The sequence below is a fragment of the Pseudoliparis swirei genome, chromosome 11 (genome assembly GCF_029220125.1).
Source record: "Pseudoliparis swirei isolate HS2019 ecotype Mariana Trench chromosome 11, NWPU_hadal_v1, whole genome shotgun sequence".
In the NCBI taxonomy this organism is placed as follows: domain Eukaryota; kingdom Metazoa; phylum Chordata; class Actinopteri; order Perciformes; family Liparidae; genus Pseudoliparis; species Pseudoliparis swirei.
In genome coordinates, this window is record NC_079398.1 from 13,567,728 (window position 1) to 13,586,910 (window position 19,183).

Genomic DNA, 19,183 nt, shown 5'->3' on the forward strand with positions numbered 1-19,183 from the left:
ATGTTCCATCCAAAGCCATTGGCAGTTTTCCATTTGGTATGCTCTGTGAAGTCCTTCAGAGATGCATCTATCAGCAGTCGCTTCTGGACCACTTCATCTTTCAATGCATTGCCACCTCAGCAGAGATACAGACATTACCCGCCATGACCCCAGGGCAGACCGCAAGCGAGAGGGCATCTCAGGCTAAAACGTCAACACTCTATACTACGGAGCAGTTGATACAAATATTGAAATGTGACGGGAAACGCACTGCAGTGTACATTTAAACCAGGACCCACACGGAGGATGCCAGATGCTTCCTGATGATACCGCTCCTCCCTTAAGATAGCTTCATTTCCTACGCTGTGGCCTGTCGATGGGGCTGGGCCCAGTGCACTGTCCTCTGTTTGTTGTGACAACAGGGGACATTTTCAGGAACACCAAGCGACCACAAAGCCACCTTTCAGCTTAGTGCTGTTCTCCCCGTTCAACTGTTTCTGGCCCCGGGCAGACCGGGTCCTCCTGGCTTTCTTCTCCCTGTCTCCTCCCCCTCCCACTCTCCTCCCATCAGCTGAAAGGAGACATTTATCGGACAGGACACTCGTCAGCAGGCCTGCACATTGGCTTCTATTGTCATTCAGTGCATTTCGATTAGATGTGTTTTTCTAACCCCACACGCCAGTTGTCAGCATACTGGAGAGCAACTCGGTTGTTAAGGGCTCCTTCTGTCTGTTTAATTGCCTCTGAGTCATTTTATGGTATTTTATATTTGCCTGTTGTAACATGACATCTGCTCCATATTTGTTTGAAGATGATCTTTTGATACTCGGAGTCCAGAAGGAGTCGTCGGCTGTGTTTTAGGAATTGAGACGTGAGACCGTCGACCAGAGGAGGAGATCTCTCGACACCTCCATATTTCCCTTCGCTTGTTTTCTTTGTCTGTCTGAGGGGTGCCCGGCCATGCACAATAAACTCTGTTAGGGACCGGCAGACTTTAGTCTGTTTATTATTCTGATGCTGGCTCCCTCCAGATAGCCACGTGTGCTGTTGTTGCACGTGTTGCCGTCTCTCCTTCATGCCTCGTAAAAAAAAGTTCACTCTAGCAGATGTTTGAAGTGATGTTGCTGTGTTGTTTGATTCATCTTAAGAACGACAGTTTAGGGCAAAGACAGGGCCTAACATTGGATTCAGTCGAATTTGAGGCGGACCACACGGTGTAATGCAGTCATAAAGGCTAGGCAGTGACAATAAACAGTGAGTACTGGCTACATGTGTGTTTATTATTTTTATCCAAGTGGTGAAATGAAAAGTCTGCATTACTGTAGTGCCTTTATCCAAAGTATTCATTCACTCCTGTTCACCCATTCAGTGAAAGCGAGCGTGCTGCTGCTGCCCTTACCTTCGGTAGAAATTGTGGTTGAATATTGTGCATTTTAATAATGATAATAAAAATAATTTACAGTTTATTTTTCACACAGTGGGGAAACTATTGTCTGCATTCAACTCATCCTCAGTTATGAAGGAGCAGTGGGCCCAGAAAGCAACTGGGGGTTCAGTGTCTTGCTCACGGACACTTGGGCAGAGCGGGGATCGAGCCGGGTACCTTGTGGTTACGGGACCACCTCTCTCTCCCCATAAGCTACAGACGACCCCTTTGCTATGTGGACAAGAGGAGCAGAGGATTTAGTCGTCAACATTGTGCTTCGTGGCTAACCCGCTCCACCGTCTCAGCTGCTTGATCAGTGCTTTCATTGGTAGTCGATCAACAAAAAACTTTTTCAAGCAAAGACGTCAAACTAACGCGTGAAGCTTTGTTTGCACTCGCTCTTGTCGACCTCGGAGTCTTTATACGGAGGTGTTGATACGCTGTGCACTGCGTTGTTCTCCAAAATGTCAGAGGGAAGAAGCGGACTGGAAGTACAACACGTCCAACATTCACATTACCAAATGATTCACAATAATAAAATGTGAACCTTTTCAAACACGTAATTGCACAGGCAACACTCACTATGATGAGCTTTGTGCAATAACGTTGATAGATAGATAGATAGATAGATATGTACTTTATTAATCCCCAATGGGAAATTTGTCGTAACAGTAGCAGCGCCAATAAACTAAACACACAAGAATAAAAAATAAAATATGAAAAACAGGGATGAAAGATAAAGATGTATACAAGAAGTATACAAAGTCAAATATAAAATAAAATATATATGTATCTATACAACATATATGCATACACAATACAATACTAATGACAAATTAAATTAATTATAAAAATATTAAATATAGACAGTGTGCAAAATGCAAAGTGTGTATGTGTGTAGTGTAAATGAAAATGAAGTGTGTGTGTATGTGTGTAGTGTAAGTAAATTAAATGTGTGAAGTGCAGATCAACATAGTGTGGATATGAAGTTATTGCAGTTATTGCACTATGATCTGGCAAGAGGTGATCTGGTGTAGAGCCTTATAGCCGTCGGCAGGAATGTTGTGAAGAAAATGCAGTTACGGATGATTATTAGTGATATATTTACTAATGTGATAAATGAATAGTACTATGTAAATCCTTCAATTTCGTCTGAGCTCAGTGGTAGGAGTCCTCAAAGGGTCAGACAGAATGCAGTGATTCACTGAAGGTCCGTATAACAACATGAGTCAACGGTCATGTTTCATCTGGATGCATGTGTGCTGCACAGGGTAGAATATGGTTATGATAGAGATGATAGTCCGTAGTCTTTAATATAAAACATTACATTGTGAAACAGTAGTGTTATATCATAAGTTGATCTGTGTGGATCACAGTTCCCACAGCGAGTATATTTGTATGAATGCATAGACGGGCGTCAACTTGACATCAGATTAATAAAATATATAATACAAATATATGACGGACAACAGCGGTTTGTGAAGGATTTATCGACATGAGTGTTTTGAATCGACGTCAGCACCTACCACCAACTTTGTCGTTCACTCTGGCAAAGTTTCCTCGCCGAGTGTCCTCGCTCGGCGTCTCAGCCACAGCCTCACAGTCCAGTTGTGAAGTTTACAGTAAACTGATCTGTTTATAGTCTTTAAACAGAATGTGACAGAGCGGCACATCTTCCTCACGCGAAAAACAGGAACCAGTTCATCTCGCACACCGGACGACGCTACGCTGTGTTCACAGTGGTGTGCGAAACGTCGTATATTATCGTGTTGTTTTTGAACGGCACAATGTGGCATAGTGTACGGCTCTTATACTGTGATTCATACCAAGTGTGGTCGGAAACAGCTTGCGAAACATAACTTATTCACGAGTGTCAATTTAGTTTAGTATTGAGTCATAATTCTCGCGGTGCCTACGCTTCCTGAAGGCAACGTAGTTGAAGCAGGTCCTCAGCCTTCTCTTTAATGCTGTCACTCATGATGCCACGCCCCTTTATTATATACCACGCCCCCACGCCAGATCACGGCCAAAAGTCTGATCCTGGAAAAAAAAAAGATCTGAAAGTGAAAAAAAGAACTGGACCTGAAAAAATATGACTGAAAGTTGAAAAGATAAAATCTGCAACTGAAAAAATATATTTTATAAAAATAAAAAAAATGGGACTGAATCAAAATTATATTTCACCCAACAAAACTAAAATGTTCAGGTTCAAATCTTTTTATCAAACAAACAAAACTATTGGCCTGGATTTGGCTTCATACTTCGTTGCATCTAATTCATGTCCTTGAGTAAAGCAGCCTGGGTGTGGATGTTTGACAGGTTTAATTAAGAGGAAATTATTCCTGTACACAGAGTACAACAAGACCAGTCCGACAGCCGTTTTGGCCAGAATTCCGCCAAACCTGCCTAAGCCACTTTTTAGCAGTTGGAGCCTGGTAGACATCCTGGTTTGAATCAGAAAGAATGTGACCGACCTTCGCAGGTATTTTGCTCCAGAGATCTTGTCATCACCACTTGGTAAAAGACAGACTGGGTCCTACTCGCAAACACACATCCACTTAACATGGGAAGTTATAAGAAAGCTTGATGAGAAATCCACTTGATATGTAAACAGTGTATTAGGTGTGAGTGAAGCCTCTGTAATGATGGGGTGTTGGAGGCTCTTACACACTGGTCAAACCTTTTTGAGTATGTGATAAGTATCAACTAAATGCTCTGCAGTTTTGGAAAGCGTGATTAAACTTTCCTGTAAGGGTGTCAAGGAAAAGGATCTGGAGGAAGAAAGCATCATGGAACCTGTTTTATTTTCTTTATGGAGGGTATTGACAAAGAGTAAGGGTCTAATGTCCAGGAGTCTTTGAGCGGAGGTGTGATGTAGACCATCTTGCGTGATGGAGTCCAGTCTCGGTAGCTCATACACTTTGTAGGTTGATGACATGTGAATTCTTTCTTAGTTTGTTTTTCTTTCAATGTTAGTTATTTCAATGTTCTAGAAGAGGAGTAAATGGGTTCGCTGCATGCTGGTGCGAATTAGTAAGTCAAGTTTTGGAGTGGCGTAAATCAAACTATTGCCAAAGAGTCTTTGTCCACATAATTTGAACAGTTACACCCATGGTAGACATGGTTTCCTATGTCCTCAGCATTCCTCTGAAGCCAAGCTGTCAAATAAAAGTTTTGAGTAGTTTGCTATTCACAGGCTTGCACTTAATCAAGGAAAATAATTCATGTTCACACATAAACACACCATAAGAGTATGAAATGCTAGATGGGCATGTCGTGCTTGACTTTTTAATCATGCATAAATATCAGCTAGCCAGATTCTATGTCATTTTAATAGTTACTTGTGACTTTAATTCCTCTCAGGAGACTTTTGTGCCGGGATCTGTTTCGTTGTAGAATCAAGAGGTACACGCTCATTGAAACCAGGAATCACGCCGAGCTGTTTATTTTTTCTCGTGCGATTCGTCTCCCAGACCAACTCTAGGCCTTTAATCGACCCAGCACCCTCTGTTTGTCGCACAGCTTTCCCGTGCTAGAACATCCACCCCCCTGTGCCCAGAGTTATTGAGTGCATGGCACGTGTTGGAAGGTTTTACAGCGTTTTCAGATGCACACTTGACTCCTCTGTGCTATGCATCATGGACATCTTTCCGAAAGGTGTCAGGAAATTAAGATTTCATGAAGTGCTATTACTATTTGCAAAAGCATGTCATGTTCAGTTGTTTCATTGATAAAGGACTTTGCCTGCGAATAAAAGGGGGTTCATGCCTGCCATCGAAAAACAATCAAAAGGTAATAATAAAAGGCATAGCTGACAAAGCCGTGTGTCCATGTAGCCCAGATGAGGAATGAGACATTAGCGTGAGAGGCCACAAAGCATTTTTAACACAACGTTAAGCACATTTAAAAGACTTCCAAGTCTTCGGTACTACATCACTGTTGAGTAATACCTCTCGGTAAACTATATCTCCTCTCAAGCAAGTACTGGGGAGCATTGCAGACCCAGATGCTGTTAATGTTGGGGGATGGGTGATCTATGTTTGACAGACCCTTTTCTGCCGATCACAGGATATTGATTCAAAGCTGTATGGTGGAGGAAGAAAGTAAACAAGGGTTCAGTTTATCCCAGGTGACACTGAAAGGACAGCCAGTGAACAGTGCTGCAGGCTTTACATGGTTATATCAAGTGGAGATGAAAGTCCCCCAAGCTTAATTCTGAGCTGAGTTTTGAAAAACCGGTTGGCATCATAAGAGGATTTAGTGGGAAATGTGATAGCAGTAATCTTGATTGGATTATTGTTGAGATTAGTACTCTCTCTGGGAGGCAAATGAGTAGGGGAAACCTCGGGAGACCCTATTGAGGTAGGGTTACGGTACTGGCAGCTATTATGTTCAAAACTATTAATGTTCTAGCTGCTGCATAGATTAATAAATTTGACTGTATGTACGGCACAGCTAAAAAAGGAAGTATATCTTAAAGACTTCACATTCTCGTTCCTTTTCACCAAAGTGCTCAAGGAACTCAACGCACAAAAACGGTGAGGTAGACGAGTTATTTAAGAAGCTTTGAAAACATTTCATTTTATTTTTGCCGAAATTCTCTTCCTGCCAGGAATTAATATATAGCTGTTGCATGCCTGTAATATGCTAATCATAGCGGGATTGCAACTAGTGCTGCATGATGTATTGTTTTCAGCATCGACATTGCGATGATGCAGGGCGTGCAAATAATAAATAAATGTCATGACTATTCCAGTGTTTCCTATTAGTTACTTATAGACTACGTAGACCTGTGTTTTCAAACATTTTGTATGTATCTTGTAAAGTAGACATATGAGCAACAGATTTTCATTAAACAAAATAGTATTCATCAATATACCATTTCTGAATTGAGACTATATTATATTAATCGGGTTATAAAGTTCACTGTCCATTTAATGCCCATTATCACTTAGAGCACATCTCTATTTTTGTATCAACCAATCGCACCTCTTTAAAGAAAATGTATCACAACGAGCAACGATGTCAGTGCACTTCCTCAGTCGGGTGAAACGTTTCTGTCCCTCGGGGTGCTTGTAACCATTGAATGAAGTCCGGTAGGATTCAAGATTCAAGATGTTTTATTTGTCACATACACACACAGGGTGTGCAGTGAAATGAAAGTGGCAATGCTCAGCAGGAATGTGCAAGGGCAACAAGTACACACTATTTACAAATAAAAAACAACACAATATTTACAGTAAGTGTGTGTGTGTGTGTGTGTGCCTAAGAGGGGCAGTTGTGTGGGTCTATGTGGGGGTCCTGGTGAGGTCGGAGTTCACAATCCTGATGGCCTGAGGAAAGAAACTCCGTCTCAGTCTCTCTGTTCTTGCAGCGTGACTACGGAGGCGCCTGCCTGACCGCAGCAGCTGAAACAGTCTGTTGTTGGGGTGGTGAGGATCCTTCATGATCCTGCCGGCTCTGGTTCTGCACCTCCTGGTGTACAAGTCCTGCAGGGTGGGAGTGTAGTTCAATAGTGCGCTCAGCCGAACGCACTACTCTCTGCAGAGCCTTCCTGTCCTGAGCGGAGCAGTTGCCAAACCAGGCTGTGATGCTTCCTGTCAGGACGCTCTCTACAGCTCCAGAGTAGAAGGACTGAAGGATCCTCTGGGAAACTTTAAATTTCCTCAGCTGCCTGAGGTGGTAGAGGCGCTGCCTTGCCTTTCTCACCAGAGTGTCTGTGTTTGTTGACCATGTCAGATCCTCGGTGATGTGGACTCCCAGGTATTTATACCCGCTCACCCTCTCCACAGTAGTCCCGTTAATCCCCAGTGGTGAGTACGTCCTCTGTTGTTGTACCCTCCTAAAGTCCACAATCAGCTCCTTAGTTTTGGTGACATTCATGATGAGGCTGTTGTCCTGGCACCAGAGTGACAGATCAGCAACTTCCTCCAGGTAGGCCTTCTCGTAGGCATTTGTTCCTTATGCTATTCTTTGCTCTGCTGTGACGTACATTAATATCTCATAAACAGATATCATTATGGTGTTTACCCAAGGAAGTGGCTATCGTCGTTTTATTGTTCTGCCTTCATCTGTCAATAATTTACACCAACCGTGACAGTCCTGCTGTACACTTTTGTGAATGAGTACCTTTTTGGTGAGTAATAATCGGCACTTTACAGTAGATGTCTGTACACTTGGTTTGTTCCATCATTGTACATTGACACTTTTGCACTCGTCACTTTACATACACTGTCACTTTCCTTGTACTTACACTTACATACTGTCTCTTACACGACAAATACATACTTATCAGAATGATTGCACTACCTGCTACTCCCATTTGTCTGTAGTTTAGTTTATTATATGTTACTATATGTGTATTATATGTTATATGTATATATGTTAGTATTAGTACTTGTACAGAGTGTATGTCATGTTATGTTACGTTTGCTATGTTATGCTATGGTAGTTGTTGTGTGGTGCCTTGTCCTAGGAATTTCAGTGCCCAGTCTGACCCTGTGTCATTCTGTGCATCTGACAATAAAAGACTTGTAACTTGTAACTTGTACATGGCTCCTGCTTGTATTGACCAGCCACAGTGTTTTTGTTGGCTTGATGCTCCAGAAACTTCAATGAGTTGGAAACGTGTTTAGATGATAATTCGAAAAGGACTTTATTATTTAATATTTTCCATTTTGAAAGTTTGGATAATTTGATTTAAGATGATCACACAGTAACCAATACCAGTTATGTCTGCCTCTCGTTATGTGTAGTGTAATCTGTACATTGGCTGCTCAGGGTACCATGTGTTGGTGCGTAAAGAGCAGAGATCTCTGTTTTGTTACTTTTTTGAAAACCGACCCATTTCTGGATCCAATCCAACAATCAGTTGGTCTCCTTCCCCATCGACAAGATTGATTGTTGAGCCATTAAACTGATTGTAATGAAAGCCATCACGCTCTCTATCTTGTTGAATGCCTGTGTTTCTCCTTTTCTTCCTTGGTGGCATCGGCTCACTGATGTGGCTGTTTCCACGGTAACCACATTCCCTTTCGAAATTTACCATGTCCGATATTGGATACGGTTCCATCTCCATGGCAACAGAGCCCTTAATTTCCCAGTTAAATGTAAGATTTTGTATCAAACTAAAAGGAAAATAATTATTTAACTCTGGACATTTTCTTTTTCTATATCCACTCTCTCTATAAAAGAAAAGATGGTTGCAGAAATTGCTCTTTGTTTTCGCCGGTCATGTTTAGTGACTGATGAAAATGGAGACGGTGTTGTCAGAGGGATCTTAAACCAGGCAAGATGTCCAGGTATGTTTATTGTACCATGTCTTTAGAGGAGGCAGGCTGGATGTCACTAGGGTTGCAACAACCAATCGATAATCGATTGTTAAAATAGTTTGCAACGAATTTCATTATCAATTTGTTGTGTCGCGCGATTATTACGGCACTCAATAAGTCGCAGATATGTTGTTGTTTTTTTGAACTTTTTATTTTGCATTTTCCACAAACAGATTAGTCTTTGACATCGAGAAGAAAATAAAAAATAAAATAAACAATAGATATCAACAACAAAATAAAATCAGCACACATCCAAATCCATCCATATCCACATACATTGTGTTGTATATGTCATTGGTATTGTGTGTTGTGTATGCATGTGTGTTGTATATGTACATATATATTTTGTTTTGTATTTTACTTTGTATACTTCTATATCTTTCATCCCTGTTTTTTATATTTTGTGTTTTGTTTTTTATTCTTGTGTGTTTGGTTTATTGGTGCTGCTACTGTTTCGACAAATTTCCCCTTGGGGATTAATAAAGTATCTATCTATCTATCTATCATACACACCCGCCCAACATTCCCACCCATCCCCTCCCACATGTTTATACTTATACATCTACCCTCCAAGAGTAGGACCCAATGAGGATTGTCGCAGATATGTTTGAGAATACAAAAAGTTGAGTTGAGCGCATCTTGACCAAAGGATTCCCATGACTTTTCCATGACTTTGAACCAGATTTCCATGACCATCTCCCTTTTTCACGTATACACCGATCTTTCAGAAAATGTTTGTAGTATTTAAACTGATAATGAGAATTCCAAAGCATACAGTGTATACACAGCATAAATGAACATATGAATATAACAAATTAGTGATAGGGCTTGACGTCCTCATTGATGAGCTACTTCAAAACCAATCAAGTCATAGCTTTGGGTTAATTGTTACAGATGTACCATTCAAGTTCTGCCAAGCGTGTTTCAACCGCAGTGATTTCTCCTTGGCGCTTCTAAATGGTGTATTCGTTAATGTGAAGTGTAACCAGTCAGAAAAAATAAAGGACAGATTGAATAGATGTGTAGGGTAATGACGACAGACAGGAAACAATAGTTTTAGTCATTTCCCTGCATGTCTGAAGGAGTCTTAAAGGACCGGTTCTTTCAGCACTGCCTAAATAGTCAGAAATCTGCAGCCATTCTCTTGTTTCCTTCCTTCCTGGAAGTCGAAGCAAACTCTTTTTTTCCAGCGCTTCCTCAAGCTCTATCTCCTTTGTGACTGTTGCTCTTTACGAAACACACCGAGACAACATTGACCGCTTCAAGCTGGGTCAAGTTCATGAATCAAGGTGGATGGAGATTCCTTCTGTTGGCTCATACATGGTGGTTGTATGATCCTGTCTGCTATTTGGAGACAAATGGAAGCCGAAAGGCTGACCTGCAACTGGTACATACGATGATTGCAGTCGATGTTTTTTGAAGCAGCCAGATTTGGAAGATGACGAGCAGAAACATGGTCCGTAGCTCTGCCTCAGTCAGGCATGGGAATATGCCCTGTGTTGGACTACAGTAGCAGGACACGGTGCTGGGGGACGCGTCTCCACCCAGCCCAGTTCAGAAGACTGAGGGTTATAAAAAGGATGCCCTGTTAGCTTGTGGCTAACACAAGTTGTGTGTGTCTATCGTACATTCACTCAGTCATTGTCCAATACAATGGCGTTGGGAAGAAACGATTGTGCGCCTCAGTGTTGTCCTGCCTGCCGACCGATGTCCACAACATCCCAGTGTTAGTTGCTTTGCCCAGTCTGACCCAGCGGGACTGAAGAGTGTCCACTCGGATGGGATAACGGCATGAGTTGTAGGTACGGCTTGTCCCAGCTGAGACGATATTCAAAACAGATCAAGAATTGTGTGCTCGTGTTTTTTATTTAATACAAAATAGTTAACTGGCTTGTGAACAAGATGTATTTGTAAGGCACCTGAGAATATGAAATACTGTCAGACACTTGTGTTTATGAAATAAGAAACGTGCACACTTTCAAAAAGTGCACTAACACATTTGTAAGTCTATGTGTTCTTTGCTTTGGGCTCAAATTCCCCTGCCTGAAGGGAAAATGTGCACATGTTGCTCGAACTAGGGGATGCATCCTTACCACTTTTCAGACTGAGTACAAGGAGGCTTGCATACATTTGGGTTCTTGCCAGTACAGAGTACCATTTAAAATGCTATTACAGTGCTAACTGGTTTTATTTTCATCATATGTTCCTCACTCTTTGACTGTAATAAATAAAACATGCAACAGGATGCCATGTCTGACATTGTAACATTCATCTTAGCGTTTCCCTGATACAAACAGAGCATAGTTCGGGTGTTAGTAAAGAACCTTTAATCGAGTGTACGAATTATGACCGAACAAAATGGAGGAGGAAAAAAAGCTGCGCACAATCTCAGAGCAGCGGCGTGTCACTTGATGGCTGCAGATTGAGCACTTTGCAATGTTCCCGCGGGTTGGCAACACACAGGCGTAAACATTGAGGGAGAGACATCTGTCTGAATGGAGCTGCAGAGCTCTGGAGCGCTGCACGTGTCCCAACAATGCATGTGTTGGTATCGGAGTGTTAGTCCATAAGCACAGTATCGGACAGACAGCATGATGGTATCTGTGCATCCCGAGCTAGAACACAATTAGCACATATCAGCAAATCTCAGCACATGCTCCCGGCCCGTATTTACATCCTCTCCATCCGCTACTCTTGAAGGAACCCAACGTGGAGAGCCTAAATATAGTTTGGCTTGGTATGTCAGAATAACTGCTGTTGGCACAGACCAGCGGATGTAACTGCCCTCCTGAGGTGTTGCCATCTGAAGGCTGGTGAGATGGGAGGACAGTGACATGAAGGCCATCAGCATCTTGTCATACATTCTACGTGCAGAAAGAAAACTCATATTGCGTCAATGCAATTAAATAGGGGCAGGAGACAGTGTGACGTTTTGAAAACAAAGCTTTAGGGCAGCATTTCTGTAACATTAGTTATGAAATAGTGTTGAACACCTTTTATGGAAAAGCTAACGACAATAATTAACCTCTATGCCTTATTATAGCTATCGGTGTCACTTTAAGCGTACTCGGCTCATTTGTGATCTGCAGTCGTTGTTTCTCTGCATTGATTTTTAAATGGCAGTCAATCTTGTACTGCAGTCCATTGCACTTGGTGAATGGCCGTAATACATATCCAACAACCAGCTTGTTTTTCCTTCAGCATTAAATGTAATTCAGCCTCTGTGCAAAACAGTGTTTCTCCCGCAATAGTCGTTTATATTTCAGTCGATATACAATAACTACTCGTCTATACCTGCTCTAAAATGAGGCACTTTGGAGGTAGATAATACATTTTCTTTTTACATTTGCTCTTAAGGTTATTCTAATAAAAGTCAGTTGACAAAAGCATTTGATACATGGATGGATTATCAGCAACAAAATAATCCATACCTGAAGGTGTGATCAACCAAACCTGTTTGCGTTTGGTTCTTTATTTCAATGGATGAGGAGATGAACAAGAGCACATTGTGTTGTGAACCGTGGCTCAAATCGCACTGCGAGTTTACATTCCTCAACATGGTTACCGCATGTTCATTTAGTTTCCCTCGTGTGGAATGGCACCTCTTTGCTGACCCCAAACTCAATCTAATAAACCAGAAATTAACGGATGGGGCAGCCTGTGCCCCACCTCATATGGTACTAAATGTGAATACAGTAATAACTACCTGCACTGTTGGGCGTTTAATAGGGTTAAGCCAAATCATCTCAAGAGACTGGATTACAACAAGGGGGAATGTCCCTTATGATAGATAGATAGATAGATATGTAATTTATTAATCCCCAAGGGGAAATTTGTCGCAACAGTAGCAGCACCAATAAACTAAACACACAAGAATAAAAAATAAAATATAAAAAACAGGGATGAAAGATAAAGATGTATACAAGAAGTATACAAAGTAAAATATAAAATAAAATATATATGTATCTATACAACATATATGCATACACAATACACAATACAATACTAATGACAAATTAAATTAAATATAAAAATATTAAATATAGACAGTGTGCAAAATGCAAAGTGTGTGTATGTGTGTAGTGTAAATGAAAATGAAGTGTGTGTGTATGTGTGTCGTGTAAGTAAATGAAATGTGTGAAGTGCAGATCAACATATATCCACTTACTGTCGAGTCACAGGTAATAACACTTCCTAAACTTCATGGCTTGTCTCAACTACAAGTAGTTCAGTGTTTTTTATGGCCTTGCTGTGTACACACATCTATGCTTTGAAGAGCAGGTTGTATTTGGGGAGACGGACACATGCCCCTCGGGCCATCAACTGATGTTTATCCAGTGATTCTCCAAGATTCTAGCTGTTTGAACTTTCAGGTGTTTACTACTAAGCTAAGCACGACTGTGTCTCTTTGCTATTCGCTTATTTGTTCTTCCTCTATCCATCTCTTCCTTCCTTACAGTTGTCCGTTCCTGGCCCTGCAGCTGACCCCAGTTATCCCAGTCGTAGGAGGTGTGCTGTTTCTGTTTGTATTGGGGACGCTCCTGAGAACCAGCTTCAGTGACCCAGGGGTGCTGCCCAGGGCCTCCTCAGATGAAGCGGCTGACCTGGAGAGGCAAATAGGTAAGACTCTAATTTAATGGTTTTCACAAATAAAAATGGGCATTAAAAACACTACTGATTCCTCTTAATATTCCAATATTCTCTGACCACCCCGGTTTATTATTTTATCGACCACTATTTTCAGTTAATATATATTTTGCATCTCCAGGCTCTTCCTCCCTGTCTGAGCCAGTGGTTACCTTTTATCTTAAATACTGTATTTGTTTTTGAGTGAGCGCCTCTGCATGGTACTGTTCGAAAGGGATCCAGTGTGTGCCTTTACAACCTCCAAGAGTGCCAAGAGTGATTATCTTGCTGATGTGTTTGGAGTGTGTCTGTGTAGCTAAAGAAATGAGGCTCAAGCTTCCATTGACTTTGACTCTGCATCTAAACTGAGGTGAAGTATTAGCGCTGCTTTGACTCAACTTTATACATGGGTCCCCTCTTGATTTCGATCTGACTCGTGAATTTCACCTGGATAACTTCTCAATCCGTTGGACTAAACACATTACCTTTCACTACACGTGTAATTTCATAACTAGTAAAACATAATAATGATTTATCATATTTAAGTCGTCCAATGGCCATGGACTTGTGTTGCATTCAGCATCAGAGGTAATGGTGAGCTCTGGTAGAAGCGTTGATGGTTTTATTTAAATTGGGAGATATTGAAGTAGTGCTTGCTAACTTGATTAATCAAAGCAAATGTTGAGAGACTACGTCAAAGCAGTGAATATAATTTACTTGTTCAGAATTTGTATGAGGCCATTACATAAATGCAACCATCAGCCATAATAGAAGCTGCTACAAGTGCAAACTTTGGTCAGAGTGTAGTCTGCAACATGAGGTAAGGAGATAATCAAGGGCACTTTATACTTTACACTGGAAACGATGTCAGTTCAGTAAATTGCGTGACTAAATCAACGGTCTCCAAAAGTTAGCTCCCTTGTAGCTAGATGGATTATTGCCACTTTAATCCACGGTTTAACTTTTTAAACCCTCTTCAAAGTGTTGTTCCTTTTTTATTTGGAATGTGAGGTTTTAATCTGCCAGTGATGGTACTTGTTGTGCTTCAGGCCACTTGGGCCTCATTAAACAAACTCTTGACTGGCTTAATTAATCTCATTAGGCGACTTAAAAGCTTTTGGATGGAAAGTAAAGCACAGAGAGCTTGGAGCAGTGAGCTGAAACGGCACTGTGCAACAGTGTTATATTGGCAAGCATTTCTTTCAGAGGATAAACAAATTAAAGGCTGAAATATGAACAACGTTGACCTAAATACCACACTCTGCCATCATTTCATACCAAATTGGCTTTTGTGCTCCGCATTTCCAAGTGTAGCAAATTAGAAATGTAATCGTTTCTAAACCGAAATCTCCATTTCACCGAAAAAGGATTATTGTCTTATTTATTGCCTGTAGTTGAATTTATGTTTTCGGAGGTGGTGAAATGATAGAATAGATTAGCCTTTTCCAAATGAATGAATATATATGTGTATATTATTATGTAATGTTAAGGTGAACGTTTAAATTAAGAAGTTAAACCTTGTGTCGGTTATAGAATAGCTTATAGCAGTAGACTAATAGACTGCTTTAATGTGGCGCCGTTATGATTTCCATTACCTTTCGTTTGAAAGAACCTGTCTTGTTATAGAGCCTTCATACACAAATCCTGCAGATGCGTTGTGTCCTTCAGCCAGGAATGTTAGATGTAAGCCACTGGTAAAGGTCACTTTGTTTTCCCCAAAAAGGCAGAAACACGTTTTTTTCATTGTTGAGTTGCTAATTGCACTCTTTCTCTTTTGTCCGTCAGTCTCTGGTAGTCCTTGTAATGTAGTGTCTCTACTGACTCATTGCTCTGCCTTGGTAGTCAGACCACCTCCCCAGGTCCTCAGACCTGTGCAGCTCAGTGCTGTTCTGGCAGCTTGTCATGCAAAACATTAGTGGCACATCTGTTGGCTCTTGGCCTGACCATCCAAAGCCCCAACAGCACCCAACTTCACAATGTCTTTAAGGAGAAAACATGCCCGTCTCTTTCTTTGTTCCTCCCCCCCCCCACACAAGATGTTTAAAAATATATTTTTTTTTACCACTTTTGTTTTCTCTTTGCCAATTTGTCTTGAAGCGTTTTTTTGTTTTTTTTACATTTTGGAGTTGTGCTAGTGTATAATATTTGCTCTCACTACCCATGTTAATAATGCTGTCATGGTAACTCTTTCACATAGCTGCTATAACGTAATGGCTCTTACCCACTTGAAGCTTTGTTTCCCGCGCCTATGTTTCTTTTTTTTCCATTTGATTCTCTGCACTTGTTTACTCGATTTGCATAACTGTCGCATGTATATTTCAAATACAATGTTACTTACAATATCCACATCAATTAGAGGGTATAACTAACATGTATTGAGTATTACAAATGATAATCTACCTATGTATTAGACTCTCGGGTCTTTTTAGCGTCCTTCTTGTGCACATGCTTTCTATTTATGCATGTAGCTGTATTAATTAAAAATACCTGAATACTTCAGCCTCCAGTAGTCCAAGACGTTTTGTATTTCACCAGCAGTCTCATGGATTGATGTTTTAAAGTCAAGGTGCAACAATGCTTAAGTTCAACACCACTCCTATTGATCTGTTGGGACAAAATATCTGTACAATTCGAGACATCAAAGCTGCTCATGCTCCCTGTACTTGAGGAGGGAAAGCTGATACGCCTCCTCTGTCATCATTGTGAGCAAATCTCTGTTCTCTGCCAAATGTCTGTGAAAAGGAGGTTAGGTTGGGTGGTCTGAAGTTAAGCCTACATCCGAAAAAATCAAATAATGTTATGTTTGCGTCAAATGAAACTTGCAAAGGATTGCACATTATTCCTGCACAAAAGGGACAAAAATACATTGTATAATTGTCAGTGTACTCATAATGCACCTCTAAAGGGCTGGGGGACGAGTGTGAGGTCAGGAAAGATGGTACAGCTTGTCGTTTATCCCTGCTGGAGATGGAGGCGAGTTGATTTGTCCTTGGTGTTCTGTGTTTGATGTCTCTTCATGCCTGCCTGCCTGCCCAATATGTCAGGTCCAGACAGGCTGGCGTCAGTTCAGCTGCCACTTGCCAAATCCAGAAGTCTCTGAAGCATTAACCGGAGTGAGAGATGGTCGAAGCTGCCTCCCTTCCACCTAATATTGTCATGCTAGTTGGTGAATGTTAGGGCAGCCATGCTGTTTTTCCAAAGCTGCCATCCAGACTCGGGGCCAGCAGAGGAAACGTTTTTTGTCAGGCTTCGAGCTGGTGCTGCTGGAGGAAGGACTGGCACATGAGTGTGTCGGCTTTCATGACGAGAGGAACAGTCCATATGGGTGTGTGGGTGTTTGAGGGTGGCGCATGTAGTGCTCTGAATAGGAATCTTTTCATCTGGGCCGGCAACAGTCATGACCAGAGGCTTTATGGCACAAATCAGAATGTGGTGGTCACGGTGACAGTCATCTCATGTCATTTCCATTTTGGTGAATGTGTTATCTGAGGAACAACTGGAGCATGGCTCTTAGAAATGTGGCACAAGCGTCCACTTGCGGTTGAGCTGATAGGAACTGGTGACATAGGGGTGTGTCTGATCGTAGTTGATACCCGTACAGATACCCCTCCACATTTCGATTCAGAACTTTTGATAGTTTACATTGACTTTGGGGAAGTTTAAATGGTCTTTTATTTAACAACCGCTTCACAGAAAACAAAATTATTTTTATTGGCCGATATGGCTTATTGATGATCGGGGTGTTTTTTAATGTTATATTTGCTCCCTTTTTTTCAATGTTGAGCTGATCGGTGTCTCAAAAGGGGGACAAGATCCAAACCATGAGTTGTGTGATCCTTTGGGGCCCTGTGGTCAAAGGTCACTGTTTTGGGCCATAACATAAGAATGAATATGCCAATGTTGACACTGAACAGAGGACATTCTGGACAGACGTGGATGTAAACTACAGCAAGGTGGCAATTCAAATTATTGTTGTAGACATATGTGTGTGGATGTTCTATTGTGCTACAAGTGTGCTGCTTGTACAAAGCATGAGCCTCGCTAAGGGGACAAGAGCAGGACAACATGTTGCTGATACAATCAGAGATATTTCACTCATTAATGTGATAACTCTGTCATTGTTCAACAATAAAAATCCATATGTACTATGGTATTCCGGTAACTGCGACAACATAAATGTATTTCACTGTGAAGAAATAAACTCTTCATGATTCTAAAAATTAATAAGTGACTCAGCTAATGGACTCATCTTACTGTTAAATAATTACAAACTAAACATTAAGTTTCAACCAGGGTTTGTCAAATTAATAGAGCCATTTCTTACTGTAATATGAGGGCCAAAGCAATTAATTAAACACATATAATTCTCTAACTTGCACCCTGTTTTAATAACATTGTGTATATAACTTTTGTTGTCGTTGTTGAAATGTTTAGTTGGGACTGGTTTTGTCAACATACTTAACAGAAAGTTTATTAAGATGCCAAACTCGAGTACAAAGCTCATCACCAACTAGAGAGAGAGAGAGCGAGAGAGAGAGCGAGAGAGAGAGCGAGAGAGAGAGCGAGAGAGAGAGAGAGAGAGAGAGAGAGAGAGAGAGAGAGAGAGAGAGAGAGAGAGAGAGAGAGAGAGAGAGAGAGAGAGAGAGAGAGAGAGAGAGCAGCCAGCACAAGCTATATTCTCAGAGATTAGGTCCAGCCTCCTCTCCCTGTAGTGATGAGACACTGGACGGGCCTGCTGGATTCAGGTCTGCTTGTACTGCTGACTTTGGTGTCGCTGGATGTTCTTGTCTGGAACATCACAAGATGTTAGAGGTGGCTACTTATTGCCATCTTGGCCGTAGTATCTCCTAAAGGCTGATTCATGCCATGAAACAGTCAAAAGAAAAGGCAGACACCAATTTGCATTCACCATGGCAGATTGTGCCGTTCACAGGGCTGTATTAAATGTGACCTTCTCTTGGTCTCCAACTGTAGACATGAAAAAAGAGAAACGTAGCAGCCACGACGCTTCAGTGACTCCAAGATGTGGTCTCTCACCGTGACGGAGTGGATCAGAAGCACAGTCGATTGAACTCGTGGCGAAGCCTCTTTTGCCCTTGCCAAAGTCTGTTTCACAATGTGCTGAATGTTCGTCCTGTTACATTAAAGAACTAATTAATACCGTGTTTTGAACGACCGTCCGATCATAATTCATGCTGTTGCGTACATCTCTCCCATGAGAGTCATGGCTCCCTCCCTCCTCGTTGTCATTGACTGAATCATAAGTAATGGGTGTGCAGCCAGTGGAATGAGGCTCCGTTACGAAGCCGCTTGACATCTCATCTTGTACATTTGTGAATTGCTTGTCTATGGACCCCAGCCTTTCCCTTTCTCACGACTGACAGAGGGGCATGTCGGCAAGGGAGGAAGAGTTTAACGGAGTTCAGAATGACACAGAGAAAAATTGCTAGGAAGAGAGGACAATAGTGCAGTTGGCTCACTTACAACAAGCAGAATGATTAACACATGCAGAGAATACAGGTTATCATGGTATTGTACTATTTTAATTGTATTTAATTCCCCATAAGAATGTAAAAGTTGCCTGAAGGAAACTATATCGTTGATTTCCTTGCTGAGGTAAGCGTTCTTTATTTAGCATCTACTTGCAAATCCCCAAACATCCAGGACAGGGCTAAGTAACGTAGTGACAGCTGGATCCTAACTCCGTACAACTTAAATCGTAGTGTACAATCCCGCCTTTATGTTATTTTGATAATGTGTGGCGTAAAGAGTTATTTTACACTCCTTGGAAGCGCCTTTGTCTAAATTCCTTCCTCTATTC

General features: G+C 41.4%; 1 protein-coding gene across 5 annotated transcripts in view; it reads left to right on the forward strand.

Moving 5' to 3' along the window:
* The window catches only part of zdhhc14 (zinc finger DHHC-type palmitoyltransferase 14), a 41,018-nt gene that overhangs the window by 2,920 nt on the left and 18,915 nt on the right, over positions 1-19,183 (forward strand). For all 5 annotated transcript variants that reach the window (XM_056425914.1, XM_056425911.1, XM_056425912.1 and 2 more), the window contains exon 3: positions 13,196-13,356. In XM_056425914.1, coding sequence (XP_056281889.1) covers positions 13,196-13,356 — 161 coding nt within the window. The remainder of the gene's footprint in view (positions 1-13,195; positions 13,357-19,183) is intronic.